Source organism: Cricetulus griseus, chromosome 4 (genome assembly GCF_003668045.3).
Source record: "Cricetulus griseus strain 17A/GY chromosome 4, alternate assembly CriGri-PICRH-1.0, whole genome shotgun sequence".
Classification (NCBI taxonomy): Eukaryota; Metazoa; Chordata; class Mammalia; order Rodentia; family Cricetidae; genus Cricetulus; species Cricetulus griseus.
In genome coordinates this window covers 92,061,371-92,077,349 of record NC_048597.1, presented here as the reverse complement: position 1 = coordinate 92,077,349, position 15,979 = coordinate 92,061,371, and the positions used below count along the sequence as shown (strand labels likewise).

General features: G+C 51.0%; 1 protein-coding gene across 1 annotated transcript; it reads left to right on the top strand.

Annotated features, from left to right (window-relative positions):
* The first annotated feature begins 9,851 nt into the window (after positions 1–9,851).
* On the top strand, positions 9,852–15,330 carry Asphd2 (aspartate beta-hydroxylase domain containing 2). The gene is made up of 3 exons (XM_035443520.1): positions 9,852–10,677; positions 14,633–14,746; positions 15,221–15,330. The coding sequence occupies exons 1-3, from the start codon at positions 9,870–9,872 to the stop codon at positions 15,328–15,330; spliced, it is 1,032 nt and encodes a 343-aa protein (XP_035299411.1). The 5' UTR covers positions 9,852–9,869.
* Positions 15,331–15,979: the final 649 nt, after the last annotated feature.

The window sequence follows — 15,979 nt, the reverse complement described above, 5'->3', positions numbered from 1 at the left end:
ATCTCAGCCCTGCGGCTGTGCAGGTAGATCTCTGTCAGCTCCAGGCCAGCCAAGGTTACATAGAAAGACCCTGTCTCAAAAGATGAATAAATCAGAAGGGTAAATGCCTATATTACTTTCTTATTGTTCTTTCTGGGGTCAAAACTGATCAGTCTGTGTTGATATAACTGTGCCTCATTTGTACAGCCAGTGCTGTTCAATAATCTGCATTTGTGTGGTGTACACTGGGGAGAGGTTACGTGTGTGTGTGTGTGTGTGTGTGTGTGTGTGTGTGTGTGTGTGTAAGAAGCCAGGAATCAACCTTGTCTGTCTTTCTTCAGGAGCTGTTTATCTTGTTTCTTTTGAGACACAGTTTCTTATTGGCCTAGAGCTTGCTGATTAGATTGGCTGTCTGTCCAGGAAATCCCCAGGCTGTCTGTCTCCATTTCCCCTTGGCTGGAAAGCCATATGCCACTACCCTCAGAAGGTGGTTCTCGGATCAAACTCGGATCCTCACGCTAATACAGCCAGCCAATTGAGCAAACTCCCCTTTCCAAGTTCAATGGTGATCATCCCAACTGGACTCAGAAGTGGAAGCCTGTAGGACCAGTCTGTTCCCATAAGAAGGTCTCATAGGAACAAAGTTTGTCTTCAAGACAAGATCTAACACATACAAGAGCTGAATCATATTTCGGGTTTGACTCTGGGCTGACTCTTTCAATATTGAAACCTCGTTTGTTTTCCCCTGTAGGAGCATTCACCCTTAACCTTTGTGCCTAACATACCAGCCAGTTTGATGTTGCTATAGCAAAATGCCCAAAGCTGGATACTGTGTAAAGAATAGAAGGTATTTGGTTCTATTTTGGAGGCTGAAGGTCCATGATTGGGCAGCCCTTTGTGTTTTACTTCCTGGACTTCATCAAAGTGTGTATCATTGCAGGAACATGAATAAGAGGTCAGTACGACACTACAGGACAACATAGAAAGCTGGAAAGATTTGGGGGCCAGGAATGTTCTTTTTTAAAACACTGAGCTCTCATGGGAACTAATACAAGTCCCTGGAGACCTAAATTAATCCTTTTTTAAGGCCATCAACCACAGTGAGCTAGTTACCTTATACTTCACCCATCAAAATGCCCATCCTCTTTTAACACTATCACCTCAAGAATCTGTCAGCATATGCCACTTGCCCAAAACTAGTTCAATGCATCTAAGGGACACAAAGCCACCAGATCACATTGGATAGTTTTGTCATCACCATGGCAGAATACCAACACAGCACATGCCATGTCAGTCAGTGTGGTGGCAAGAGGCTCACAGTGCTGGGAGTGTGCGGCTGAACTCCTCACCTTCTTCCAACTCAGTGAAGTAGAAAACAGTAGACAGAAAGAGGGTCTGGGCTAAACTTCCATCCTCTTAAAGATCCCATGACCTTCTGAGACAGTTCCATTAGCTTGGGACCAAGTCTGGGCTTTCCACAATCAGACCGTAGCACAGTGACCCAGTAAGAGTAAGAAGGAAATGAACCGGGCTGACCCAGTGACAGGCAGGCTTTGAGGAGAGGTTCTGAGTAATTCACTTACTCCAGCATCTGGAATCAGGTCATCGATGCCCACGTGTCTGGCCCCACAATTTACGCCATAAGCAGGAAGTTCAAATGCTAAATGGATGTCAGCATCGCATTATTGGATTAGCGTGGGTGATCTTGACCGCTCTTGGAATGTGTTCATTTTGGAACACCTGCTTGTGGCTCTGCTTTCTGGACAGAATGCCTCTGGTGTCCATGCCAACCAGACAAATGCTACCATCGGTGTGAGATCCATTTGGAGAGTTGCAAACTCATCTAGGATGCTGGGTTCTGACTTCTCTTGGTGGTTCCCAGGGTGGAGGTTCCTGTTCGTCTGGGGCTCTTGAGAGTAGTAGTCACAACATATTTTTTAATCTCCTGTATTAGTTACTTCTCTCATTTTTACCACCAAATACCTAGTTCAAGGAGTCCAAGGCGGCTGGTTGAATACCACCTGAGATCAGGAATGCTGACATTCAGCTCAATTTTTCCTGACTTCCCTTTTTATTCAGCCTGAATCTGTTCAGTCCATGGGATGATACTCCCCATACTCGAGGTGGTTCTTCTTACCTCTGTTAAATATATCTAAAAACACCCTCTCACAGACTTGCCCAGATGTATCTCCTAGGAAACTCCAAATCCTGTTAACTCGATAGTAACATTACCCATCATACACACACACACACACACACACACACACACACACACACACACACACACACACGCATGCACGATGGTGAGTAAAACTGACAGAAAGCCAGCTGCTCAGAGGGAATAACTGGAAACCCCAAAGGTGGCACCAGCAACCCCAAGCTGAATGATACTAAAATGACCAGTCCTGTGTGGCAAATGACTTGCATCATATTGGAAACCCACACCCCAAACTTTCAAAAACTCACCTTTCCCTAGTCACATTGACCCTTTATCATTTGTGACATTTCAACCATGCAGAGAGACAAATTGAACAGGCTACACATTATGCTCAACTTTATCAAATCTTAACATTTTGCTTCACAGCATTCACGGCCTCACACTATGTTTTTGCTATTAATAAATATTAGTATATATTTTTACACTTTATACTACAGTACCCACCAATACAGAATTTGTTCTAATTCAACTATGTATTACAGGCTGGCCTCAAACCTATGGTAATCCTCCTGCCTCAGCCTCCTGAGTTCTGGAATTAGAGACAGGATGCCTCAAAGATCTTTCTAGACCAATGGGTTCTGTCTCTGGTTTGTGCCCCCATTTTTCCTCTCCATGAATTTTGCTTTTCTCTCCATGAATGCTCACTGCATTCTTTATTTCTACATTAAAAAATGCAAGGAACATTCTTGAATACACACATATATACAAATACATATACCCTTCTCTGAAAAATTTATCCAGAACAAAGGTTGTTAAACTTTCCCAACATCCAGCCACTATGAGAAAAAAGATGTATGATGGGATCTCTCTTCACTCACACACACATGCACACACACACAGCACTCACTATACTGTCAGGCACACCCTTGTGCTATCTGTCATTCCCTTCTACTTCTACTTTTCCCTGAGTTCTTAGGTAATGAATTTTGTCAAAATTGTTTTTTGTATATTTAAGATGATCACAGACTAGTTTTAAAATCCATTCAGTAGAACAGTGACATGGCTTGGTGCATAAGGGTGCATGCCACCGTGTGTCAGCAGGACAGTAAGATGGCTCAGTGTGTAAGGGCGCATGCCACCATGTGCCAGTAGGACTGTGACATGACTCAGTGGGTTAGGGTGCATGCCACCATGTATCAGTAGGACAGTGACATGGCTCAGTGCATAAGGGTTCATGCCACCCTGTGTCAGTAGGACTGTGACATGACTCAGTGGGTAAGGGTAGATGCTACCATGTGTCAGTAGGACAATGAGATGGCTCAGTGCATAAGGATGTATGCCACCATGTGTCAATAGGACAGTGACATAGCTCGGTGCATAAGGGTGCGTGCCACAGTTTTAACTTGGGTTCCATGGCAAACTTTTGTCTAAAAACAAGTTAAATTAGGCACTATGGCAAATGCAGGCATCCTCCCTGCCCTCCATTCCAAGTCCTTTTTTTTTTTTTTCTTAGCTTCCTATAAACTTAAAAATCCTATGATTCCAGAAGGCCTCCTCTAAGGGATATCTTTTGCATGTATGAACACAGAGGATCTTAAGTAAGAGAACACACATGTGTTCCTCTTCTGCTGCCACAGGAATACAAATATAGACCTGCACATTAAGCAGGTGCCTTTCCTGCTTCCTTATTTCTGTGAAGATACCATAACCAAGGCAACTTACAGTTCCAGTGAGTCATGGCTGGGAGTATGGCAGCAGGCATGGTGCTGGAGCCATAGCTGGGCACTTACACCCTCTTCTGTGAGTAGAAGAGACAGACAGAGAGAGAGAGAGAGAGAGAGAGAGAGAGAGAGACAGAGAGACAGAGAGACAGAGAGACAGAGACAGAGAGACAGAGAGCACGCAAGAGGCCTGGGCTTTTGAAACCTTAAAGCCTTCGCCAGTGATACACCTCCTCCAACAAGGCCACACCTCCTAATCCTTCCTTAATAGTTCCACCAACTGGGGATCCAGTTTTCAAACAGATGAGCCTATGGGGAGCATTCTCCTGCAAACCCCCACAGGGAGTAATATGATACCATAATGTAATTCGTTTTTTTTTCTGTATAGATTACCTAGAAACTTAACCTTTGAGATCACCCATGGATCCATCCCTTCCTTCTCAAAAATGTTATCATATTCCATCTCGAAAGCACAAACGTTGCACAGTGAAGTAGGTTATCGGCTGCTTGTTTTCTTTTGTGTGGTGTTTTGAGATGGGCAAGAGGGGGGCGGTGGCTATCGACAGAGCCCAGGCTGGCCTAGAACTCCTGCCTTGGCTCTTTAAATTCTAGGACTCAGGCATGTGTCCCTACACCAAACTAAGCTGTTGGTTCTTAACCTGTGCACAATTATCATCTGAACAGATACTCCAAATCCCATTCCAGAGTAGCCAGCCATACCAGTCCTTTAACACATTCTCTGTTGTTTTACTGTGACCTTGATTGAGCTGTGACTTCATGCAAGCCTGCACCACCCCCGCCTCCGGAAACACACACTCATACTCCATCTGCAGAAGCAGGGAGTTGGGTGGCCCGAAAGCTCCTGGTGGTGTAATGATGGGCTGTACAGTCTAGAGTGGGCTGCCATGACTGCCCTCGACAAGGCACGAGGGAGGAGAAAGTCTGACAGCCTCGCTGAAAGCAGGCAATTTAGATGCATTTAGTCCTGCTCTCAACCCTTCCACTAGCACAGTGGCCATGTGTCCACAGTTCTCACCCCCAGCGTCCCCTCTGCAAGTCCTGCGGATGCTTTTCTGGCAGGACTCACCTACTAAGGCCACTGGAGCTTGACCGAGATTGGGGTCATTTTCATTTTCTGAGACTCTCAGCCAATAAAAAAAGAAAGAAAGAAAGAAAGAAAGAAAGAAAGAAAGAAAGAAAGAAAGAAGAAATGGCCAAAAGGATTAGCAGAGCCGTGTCTGGAATCTGGCCACTGAACAAGTAAACATTCTAACAAACACCGAGCCCTGTAATCACACTGGTCACAGATAATTACAAGATTCATAGACAATATTAATTCGTAATGCAACTGCAGATGGTGTAGTCCGGGAATGGAACGCATACGGCGACCGTATGAAAAACAGCGTTCTTTATGCATAAGTGACTTGGACAAGGCTAAATTTGGGCAACTTTCTAAACGTGAAGCAGGACACAAGACCCGTTCTTTCTCTGGCCTCTCGGCCCAGTTACTCAGCCTGGAGCAGGAGGGGCTTGGTGTGCAGCCCCCTATAGCCCATGCCTGGGTTCTGCGCCCCTCCTGGGTGCGTTTTACAGGGTCTCAATTGAGAACATTCCAATCTAAGTCATATTCGTGGTTTGACTGTTTGTTCCTCGGTTTATGGCACCACTTGGGGAAGCCCTGGAGCGGACAGGAGGTGGATCCGGTTGCAGGAAGCAGGCAGTGGAAGTGGGCTTTGACAGACAGACTGATAAACTGTTTTGGGGGTTTTTGTTGTTGTTGTTGTTTGGGGTTTTTGGGAGTTTTTTTTTTTTTGGTTTTTTTTTTTTTTTTTTTTTTTTTTTTTTTTGCCCCAGTTTCCTGAGCCTCGATCTCACACTTCCATGCCCACCAACCATCCGTGCCTTTTTTGCCACGATGGACTAAAAACCTTTGACCCATGAACCCAGATGAGCCTTTCAAGAAGTTTCTGTCAGATATTTTGGTCGCAGCCATGTGGAAGAACCTAGTAAATCAATGGACGCAGTTTGGGTTATTGTATTAAAACAAAAAGGGAGGGGGGATTTTCGTCTACTTCTGGAGTTGTGATGAGGGATTAAGAGACAGAGGTGAGGACTCCAGGACATGGAGGCACAGGTTCTGAGCCAGGAAACGCGTTCTAGGTGAGGCAGGTGGGTTTTCAGCCACCAATGTAGAAGTGCAAGCTTGGGTGAAGGACCTGGGAGTTATGGGACAAGCCCAAGAGATGGATCCTGGACAAGAATGAGGATTCTAGGCCATGGCAGAGATGCATGCTGGGATTGGAAGCAGTAGGTTCGAGGACAGACACAGATGGGGTGTGGGCTGGCATCCCACCCCACGCTCCCAGAACGCCCATGCACTGTTCCTCGGAGCCCACGCTTCCCCGGGCGCTTGCAGCATCGTGTCCCCAGGCCCGGCTCAGTAGCCCCTTTCCCCACTGTGAGCTGGGCAGAACCGGCCGCTGCTGGCTAGACTGGGCCTCCCTGTGGGCAGGCGCCAGGTCTGCAACAGCTCCAGTCGGCAGCGCCCAGGCAGAGCACAGAGCCTCAGATCTTCCAGGCTGTTCCATTTGCAGTTTCATCCCACGTGTCCGCGGGGCCTCAGAAGTGTGAGTGGGATCCATCACAGGCAAGAGGGGCAAAGGAAAGGACACCGAGGGGACGAGATGCGGGAGGAAGGACTGAGCGGAGGGGATGCGGGAGGAAGAACCCAACTGGTACCCAGGGCAATTGAAACGCGAAGACCCCGAGCCTGAGGCTCGCACCTGGCGCACGGCGGGGCGGGGCGGGGCGAGATGCGCAGAAACAATCCCCCCCCGCGGGCACGCGCGGCAGGTGCACGCGCCGGGGGTCCCGCCCCGCCTCGCCGCCCCCCCCCCCGCCTACAGGCGCGCGCGGCATTGTGGGAGTTGTGGTCCTCGGGGCCGCGGAGCGCAGCGCGGGCGGCACCGGCTCGGCGGGGCTCGCGGCTCCGGCCGGGCGGCTGCTGCGGGCGCGGCAGGGGGCGGCCGCGTCCCCGGGGCAGTGGCGTCGCCCGGGTCCCCTCAGCCGCCCGCGCAGGTAAGCGGCGTCTCCCGGGGCTGTGGGTCTGCGGAGGACGATGCTCTGGGCGCCCGCGCCTGCATCCCGGGCCGGCCCAGGGCCCGCGGTCGCCTAGCACCGGCTGCGTGCTGAGTGCCGCTCCGGCTGGATCGCACCGCGCATTATCACCCCCGCCTCCTCTTCACCACCTCCTCCTCTCTTTCTCCTCCTCTATCGCCTTTTCTCCTGGTCCCCCATTCCTCCTCAACATCACCCACCGCCCTGTCCCATGAATTGTCACGCGCCCCCGAACCTCCTTGCCACTTTTCCAGCTGGCCCTCACCTCAGCATCTCATCCTCTGACTACTGGCTTCACCACCTGCGTTAACGCATCTTTTCTGACCTCGCTCCTATCGTACTCTTTCCAGGGCCTGTGACACTGGCGGGAGACTGTGAGGTTGGAAGGTGTCTAGAGGGGAGGGCTTGTCTCAGGACTGCTCTCAGGTTTCGGGGTAGAGAAGACAGCAAGCATCACACAGCCACCCCTATCTTTTCGTATGCTGTGTTGTGCCTTGCAGGGGGGCTTGAGGGGTCTCCTGGCTTCACCTCAGGGTGACCCGGGCTCTTGAGTATCAGAGAGCCTCCTGAGCTGGTCATCTGATCCGGGTTAACTAGGTCAAATAATGGAGACCGTCTCCCCCAGCATTCCTCGTGTTAGAAGTTATCTTTGATTGGACTTGAATTTGGTCTTTATTCCCCAGAGCCCGCTGATCTTTAAGATCTGAGGTGCAGGACTGCATGGTGCCCATCCCTGATGGGAACGTGTGTGTGTGTGTGTGTGTGTGTGTGTGTGTGTGTGTGTGTGTGTGTGTGTGGAGAGAGAGCCAGAAGTGTGCATCCATCCATCCCTCCTGCTGCCACTCACTCTACCAAAACCAGAGTTGTTTTCTTGTCACAGGTCAGCTCTGGGCTTGCACATCCCTCCCTGGATGTGGGGGCAGCCAGCCTCTTGGGGCTCTAAGTGACTGGTAGTTCCCAGCTCACTCTCTTGACACTGGATTTGATCTCGTGAAGAGGTTAGGGTCTCTCCTTGCTGAGTCTTTTACTGTTCTGCCTTAGGGAGGGCTCTTGTCTGCTCTATCCAGAATGAAGGTGTTTTGAGGAGGGGAAGGACTGGTGGCCCATGGAGAGCTCTCTTAGCCACCAACCCCGGGTATGCGTGCGTGTGTGAGTGTGTGTGTGTGTGTGTGTGTGTGTGTGTGTGTGTGTGTGTTGTGTGTGTGCATTTTGTCATGAGCAGGCTGGTGGAAACAGTTTCGCCGGCCAGGTACTGCCACCAACTCAGTCTCAGGGCATCCGAGGAAACCTGGCTGCCGAAGGCAGTTTTAAGAGTTGCAGTTTGGGGAGGAAACGTGTTTCCTCACCCCGGTGAGTGTCTCACACAGAATTTCGGGAACCCTGGGCTATCTTGAAGAGCAAGTGCAAAGAAGACACCTTTCTGGGGCTTTTTCCCTTTTCCTAAAGTGGAAACAGCGGAGTGATGGTATCACCCATGGAGGAAGGGCCGGTGAAGGTGCTTAACACCCGGGCCCTGCATCTTGAGAAGAAACTGGCTTCTCATCTCCCCATCCCTGTACTTTTCCTAGAAGCATGGATCCCCATGAATATTCAGCGTGTGTGTTTTTTACTTCCTAAACATTATAGTCAAGCAATTCCTTTATTCAGCCGACACCAGGATGATGTCAGTAGGTGGTGAATGAGCAACACAGGTTTTCCTTGAGTCCAGGAGTGGACATCACCCTGAGTCGGGGTGTTTCAGCCTTTGCCTTCTGCTTGGGGTGGGAGCCTTGGGACATGCTCCATGTTTGGTTTGCCCATCAATCTCACATGAAGGGCTTACTGTGACGTTATCCACAGCTAGTGGATAGATGAAGACACTGAGGCTTGGAGAGGAAAATGCCCTGCAAATGACTGGTGTCCACACCCAGTCAGGTCCATGTCTAGTTTGCACGTGTAACTTCTCTGCTATGCTGCAGACTTCCCAGGCCTAGCCAGTCCAGGCAGCAAGAGACACAGTTTTGCTGTCATTGTCCCCCATTCTCCCCAAGGGGCAGAGGAGGAGCCCTGAAATGCTCCCAGCTGTGTTCCTCCAGGTGCTGGAGGGCTTTCCAGAGAACACAGACCTGGCTATTCACACCACCTTGGAAAAGGAGGGGCAGACAGAGTGTTTCCGAGAAACCAGGGGACACTCTGGGTTCTAGAGACTTGGGAGGCACAGTTGGCCTTGTGTTCTGTTTTACAGAAGTTTGGGCTCCATCTCCCTAAAGTAGGAAAGTTGGCAAAGCAGTACCACTGCTGTCAGAGGTGGGAAACTGAGGCAGAGACTTGGAAGGTCTCTGCTTTCCCTGTGAGCGAGGTCACCTCCCAGCTGAGCACAGAAAGAGGTGTATCTGCCACAGACACCACTCCAGGACACCCACTTCCTGGATATCAGCCTGATTTATGACATGTTTGAGAAAAGAAGGGAGAACATGCCATTGTGACAGCCCCCCCCCCCCCCCCGTCACATTTGATGATACATTTCCGTTTTCCCAAGATTGTCGCTATTTAGGACGTTTCTAGTCACAACTTTCATATTTTGTTTTTTTTTTTTTTTTTTTTTCCTCCTCTGGTTTCTATCCCAGGTCTGGACATCATGAAAACCCTTTCACAGTGACTGACTACATTAGCTAATAGGATATACGGCAGCCCCCTCCACCCAACATCAGTGATTTTTACTGGTGGGCACCATCAACAGGCCTAACTGTCCATCAATGGCGCCCTTGGAAGGAACTGAGGGACAGTGGCAGCCATGCCTCCCTGTGCTCCAACAGCTCCTCCCACCTGCTAACCTGCATGCTGTGGGTGCCCTGGCCACCCCCCAAGGACTGGTCATCTGAGACACCTTCACTCCAAGTACTGAGTCCCTCAAGATGTGGCTGGAGTGGCTGGTGGCCTGGAGCTGGTCTCTGGATGGCCTGAGGGACTGCATTGCCACTGGCATCCAGTCTGTGAGGGACTGTGACAGCACAGCCGTTGTCACTGTGGCCTGCCTGCTGGTCATGTTTGTGTGGTACTGTTACCATGTGGGCCGAGAGCAGCCTCGACCCCATGTGTCTGTCAACTCCCTCCTGCAAGGAGTGGATGCCAGCGTGCTACAGAATGGGTCCATGTACTGCCAGTCACCTGAGTGTGTGCGCTGTATGCACCACGATGGCCTCAATCAGAAGCTTTACCACAACTTGCAGGAATACGCCAAGCGGTACTCATGGTCCGGCATGGGCCGCATCCACAAGGCCATCCGGGAACAGGGCCGCTACCTCAGCAGCCAGCCCTCCATCCAGAAACCCGAGGTCTTCTTCCTGCCTGACCTCCCCACTACGCCCTACTTCTCCCGGGACGCACAGAAACACGATGTGGAGCTGTTGGAGAGGAACTTCCAGGCCATCCTCTGCGAGTTCGAGACACTCTACAAGGCCTTCTCTAACTGCAGCCTCCCGCAGGGGTGGAAAGTGAATAGCACCCCCAGTGGGGAGTGGTTCACCTTTGACTTTGTCAACCAGGGAGTTTGTGTCCCCAGGAACTGCAGGAAGTGCCCACGGACGTACCGCTTGCTCGGCAGCCTCCGGACCTGTATTGGAAACAATGTTTTCGGGAATGCCTGCATCTCGGTGCTGAGCCCTGGGACTGTGATCACGGAGCACTACGGACCCACCAACATCCGCATCCGGTGCCACCTAGGTACGTGGAGGCGGCAGAGCCCCAGCATGCACGTTATGAGAGCCTCATGTAACAAGGTGCCTTTACCTCTTGAGTGCTTTGATCAAATACAGACAGCATTCAGCTGGGTGCAGTGGCACACACCAGCAGTCCAAACACTCAAGAGGCTGAGGCAGGAGGGTTGAGACTTGAAGGGCTAGCCTGAACTATATGTGTGTACCTGTCTGCATGTGTGTTGGAGACAGGTTGGAGGTCAGCATTGAGTCTTGTTTCTCAGGATCTATCTACCTTGTTTTTAAAGGATCTCTCTGGGACCTGGGGCTCACTGGCTAGGTTAGGCTAGCTGGCCTCAAGCCCCTGGGGGGGGGGAGGTCTGTCTCCCTGTCTCTGATTTCCCAGCCTTGTGACTACACGTGTGTGCCTCAGTGCCTAGCCAATTCACATGCTAAGTTCCAACTCAAGTCCTCATGGTTGTCCACAAGCACTTTACAAAACTTGAGCCATATCCCCAGCCTCAGAAAGTTTTCCCTGGTGGTGGGCCTATAAACAACTGTGATGGCAGGATGTAAACCTCTTTTCTTTTTATTCTCTCAAACTCTGATTCATTCTCCTGTGGTGCCAGAGATGGAACCCGGGCACTCACACATGCTCTCTACCACCAGGCCACACACTAACCTAAATCTAGCATCTGGCAGGAAAAGCTCTCTTTGAAAGAACTTTGGAAGAGAGGGTAGTGACAGTGTCCTCCATCTTTCCTGTCCATTGTGTGAGCACCTGGCCACATGTGGCTGTTGAGGGCTCAGGCTGTGGTTAGTGGACAGCTGACCTCAAGTTTTCACTTACATTTGCATATCCAGGTATGGCTGGTGGCTGCTGTGCTTCTGAGGTGGCTGACACGGAACCCCTGGGGTTCTGGCGATGACAGAGGTCCCTGATGGTACCCGGGAGGCTGTGAGAGATGTTTAAACATTCTGAGTCACATCAATGGTGGCCAGTGTTCTGGTCACTTTATTCAAAGTCTAGGAATCTTGTGCACTGTGTGTGTGTGTGTGTGTGTGCAGTGTGCAAATTGAGTGTCAAGTTAATTGCCTTTTTTATCTAGTCCAACCGTAGTTGTGCTGCCTTGAGTAGGTTGCTTCCCTCCTCTGAGCTTCCATAGAAAGTGAGGCAGCAGTTCTCCCTCGGCGATCCGATCAGATGAGGTGTGTCTCAGAGCAGTCACCAGAGCTAGGTGTAGAGACAGACTTCACAACAGCGAACTACCTTCTTCCTGGTGGATGGTGACAGAGGCTGGCGACAGAGGCCATGGCCTTGTTGGTGAACCTGCTAGAGCGTGCTGTGCTAGGTGGCAGCTGTTAAGAGGTGGTGCTGGCTGGCTGCAGGAGGTGGGAGAAGCGTAGGATGAGTGTCCTGAGCGGGGTGTGGTGGGGTTTGCTAGTGTGTTTTGCAGGGAGCCTGTGCCAGTTGCTAGTCGCCCCCCACCCCCTCTCTCCCCAGCAGCTCTGTTCCCTCTGCTCTCTGGGTGAGGGTTTTGGGTAAGGTATGGTTTGGACTGAAGATGTCTGCGCTGAGAAGAAGAAGGAAGGAACATCATCAGAGGGCTGGCGGGACAGGGCAGAAGCTTGAAGCCGGAGTCTGGATCCACAGGCAGCTCCATAGACCTCATTGCCTCTCTGCAAAGTGGACACACAGCACCAGTGCTGTGGAGAAGGCTGGGGACACAACACACTAAGTGGCCATTTGGCATAGTGCCTGGCAGTCTCTCCTGAGCATGGCAGTGGCTCTCATGACTACACAATGCTCTATAAAGGCACGGCCTCTTCCCCAGGAGACAGTGAACCTCAGGGCTCTGGTGGCTCAGCAGGACCTGGAATGAGTTCCTCACTTAACCCCCATTGTCAGGCCCTGGAAGCCAAGCTTCCGCTTTGAAATGGGGTGTGGGGGGTGCTCAACTCTGCCTTCAGGGCTATTTGAGGAAAAGGAAGAAGTAGTTTGTGCATTTGAAGTTCTTGGCAGGCAGAGGCCATCACTATTACCAGGTAGGCTTTGATCCACACGATGGCTTTGGTTAATAAACCTCTGGCAAGAGTCCATGAAGGGAGCTGGGCTGCAAACAGAGCTGGAAGGTAGGGTAGACCAGAGGAGAGCAGATGGCAGACTTGGGCCAGGCTGGGCCAGGCTGGGGCTCAGGCTGTTGGCAATGAGAGTGAAGATTTTCTTTTGAAAAGTCTTGCTTTGTGAGAGCTTTTGATTTACACGGTGCTGGATGAACCCCAGTCTCATGCATGCTGGGAAAGTGCCAAACCACAGAAGTGCATACTGGCTACCTACTACCTACTGTGCTGTTCAAACGCTTCAGCATGCAGAGTAGGGGAAGGCCTCAGAGATTGATGTGGTAGGGATCCAAGGGTGCTGAGTAGGCAGGCTGGGAGAAGGACGTGTAGGTTTGGATTCCCGTGTTAATGTCTGATCTGTGCGTACCGTATACATTGTGGGTGCAGGCATGTGTGTAGAATGTGCACACCTTGTCCTGGTAATCACTCTCTTCTCAGAGCAGCTAGTAACTTGCAGGAATGAATGGGTTCTTGATATCCCTGGATGCCGCAGGAGATGGTCTGTTGAAGGGGTCCTGCTGTAGGCTGGATGTACATAAATGAAGCTGGTTTGGATCCAGCAGCCCTGGATTCCCATGGTTCCAGGACTAGACATCAGGAATTCTTGAGGTCATGAGGACATCGAGCTACTAACATAAGTAAAAGAGTCTGGGACCCAGACCAGATGAAGTGGGCAAAGGAGTAGTTTTGCTGGGGACCTGGGTGGTAGCCAGCACTGTCTCACCAGTCTCCTGTCCCTAGAAAGACTGACAGTTGGGCTATTAGGACAATTCCACATGCTGGGTGGCTTTTGAACAACAGAAAATGGCTAGAGATTTGGCTCATTGGGAGTGGTTGAAGGCACTTGCCTTACAAGCCTGGTGACCTGAGTTTGATTCCAGGGACCCACAGTGGAAGGACAGAGCCACCGCCTGAAAGTTGTCCTCTAACCACTACATGGCAGTGTCAGGCATACCCCACACAATAATAATAATACAAAGTTTTAAATTAAAAGAGAACAGAAACAGCTGGGTGGTGGTGCCTGTACTTAGGAGGCTGAGGTAGGAGAATTTTGAGTTCAAGGCCAGCCCGAACAATACAGTGAGACCCTGTCTGAACAAATGAAACAACAGCCCAGAGGTATACTCCTCATGGTCCTGAGGCTGGAGGTCCAAGGTGGATCTCTGTGAGGCCGAGGCTGCTCTGACTGCCAGCTGGGTGTCTTAGTCAGGGTTCCTATTTGCTGTGATGAAACACCATGACCAAAAGCAAGTTGAGGAGGAAAGGGTTTATTTGGCTTACACTTCCACATCATAATCCATCATTGAGGGAAGTCAGGACAGGAACTCAAACAGGGCAGGAACCTGGAGGCAGGAGCTGATGCAGAAGCATGGAGGGGTGCTGCTTACTGGCTTGCTCCTCCTAGCTTGCTCAGCCTACTTTCTTATAGAACCCAGGACTACCAGCCCAGGGGTGGCACCACCCACAGTGGGCTGAGCCCTACCCCATCAATCACTAATTAAGAAAATGTCTTACAGTCAGATCTTATGGAGGCTCCCTCCTTTCAGATGACTCTACTTTGTGTGCCAAGCGAACATAAGACTTGCCAGCACAGTGGGCATGGCACCCTTTTGCTGTGACCTCATGTGGTAGAAAGGCCCGTTTTATAAGTTCCCATCCATGAACTAATCCTCAGAGATCCCTAACACCTCAGGGTGGTCTCGGTCTCTGAATTACGGGTCACAGACAGTCCACAGTGTGGATTCCGGGGGAGTGTGTGAAAGACCAGAAGCTTTTGAACGTTCCCTGGAGCAGCCCAGCTCCACCATCTACAGCCTTGGACCCTGGCTGCCTTCACTTTCAGTCCTGTGTTTTTCTCTAAGGTCTGAAGACTCCCAGTGGCTGTGAGCTGGTGGTGGGAGGTGAGCCCCAGTGCTGGGCAGAAGGTCGCTGCCTGCTCTTCGACGACTCCTTCCTGCACACTGCATTCCACGAAGGTGGGCACTGCCTCTCCCAGAGCTTGCCTGCCTGCTTGCTTTATGGTTATTAGACATTCTTAAAGAATAGTTTTTGGGTACCAGACAAAACTGACCAGGAATTCCTAAGCCCGCCCCCACTTCACCTTCTCAGATAGTCTCCCCACATGGGTAGCTGTTATTACAGGTGCCGAGCCAACTTCACCCAACCGTCACCACCTAAAGGCTGTTGTCATATTCAGGTTCTCTCTCAGGGTCGGACGTTCTGTGGGCGGGGACCACAATAGGCAGACTGTGTCCACCGTGACAGTCCCACAGCCCTGCCTGGTTCCCCTACTCTTTTTCCCTTCATCTGCCTTTGTCTCAGGCATGGGAGAGACCTCACGAACATTCCCCATCTGGGAAGGAAGGTCTTCCCATGCCCACTGGACCTCAGCTCAGGCCACATTGAGTGTGCCAGGGCTAACCTGACCCCTTTGTGTTCCTCCTCCCCAGGTTCCGCTGAGGATGGCCCACGGGTGGTCTTCATGGTGGATCTCTGGCACCCCAACGTGGCAGCTGCCGAACGGCAGGCCCTGGATTTCATCTTTGCTCCAGGACGATGAGGATGTTGCCTGGGCTGGAGCCAGGCTGAATGAGGCCCAGGTGAACTGTGGGACAGCCCAGTCCCTGCCCTGATCCACACTGGAAACTCAGGTGGCTTCCTGTCACTGTGGGGCCCTCTTTCCTTTGGTTACTGGGAACATCCTAGGTTTCTTTCCCCTTCCAGTTATTTGCTGGGACTTCTGGCCTACTAGTGTGTCCCTTTGGCTGTGACAAGAGACTCTGTGCCCCTCAAGTCTGTGACTTTGCTACCTGGTGTCTCTTCCGTGTTCTGGAATAGAGTAACCAAATGGCCATTTGTCTGAATGTAATCATCTCAAACTATGTAGCTATCTCAAGAGAGACAAACAAAACACCACAGACCACAAGCCATTGGGTCCGACAACTTGGCCTTTGATGCGGGGGTTCCAAGGACCTTTCCTGTCCCAGAGCAAGACACAGCCTGAACACCTGGTTGGCTTCATTGGGAGCTTACCAAATACCATCAGGGTGGTGCATAGGTCAGGGCCCAGGGAATCTGTCATTAATGCTGTCACCCAAAGTCTGTCAGAGTCCTGGTGGCTTAACCAGGGCCTTTGCTTTAACCACAGCTTCCGACAGAGCTGACTACCAGTGAGTGCTCCCAGGTCAGCACAGAACAGGGACATGGCT

Excerpts from the sequence above, each read along its gene's own strand:
- Asphd2 (XM_035443520.1), top strand. The coding sequence starts at position 9,870 with ATGTGGCTGGAGTGGCTGGTGGCCTGGAGCTGGTCTCTGGATGGCCTG. Across the intron at positions 10,678-14,632 it reads CCGCATCCGGTGCCACCTAG|GTCTGAAGACTCCCAGTGGC; the intron begins GTACGTGGAGGC and ends TTTTTCTCTAAG. Across the intron at positions 14,747-15,220 it reads GCACACTGCATTCCACGAAG|GTTCCGCTGAGGATGGCCCA; the intron begins GTGGGCACTGCC and ends CCTCCTCCCCAG.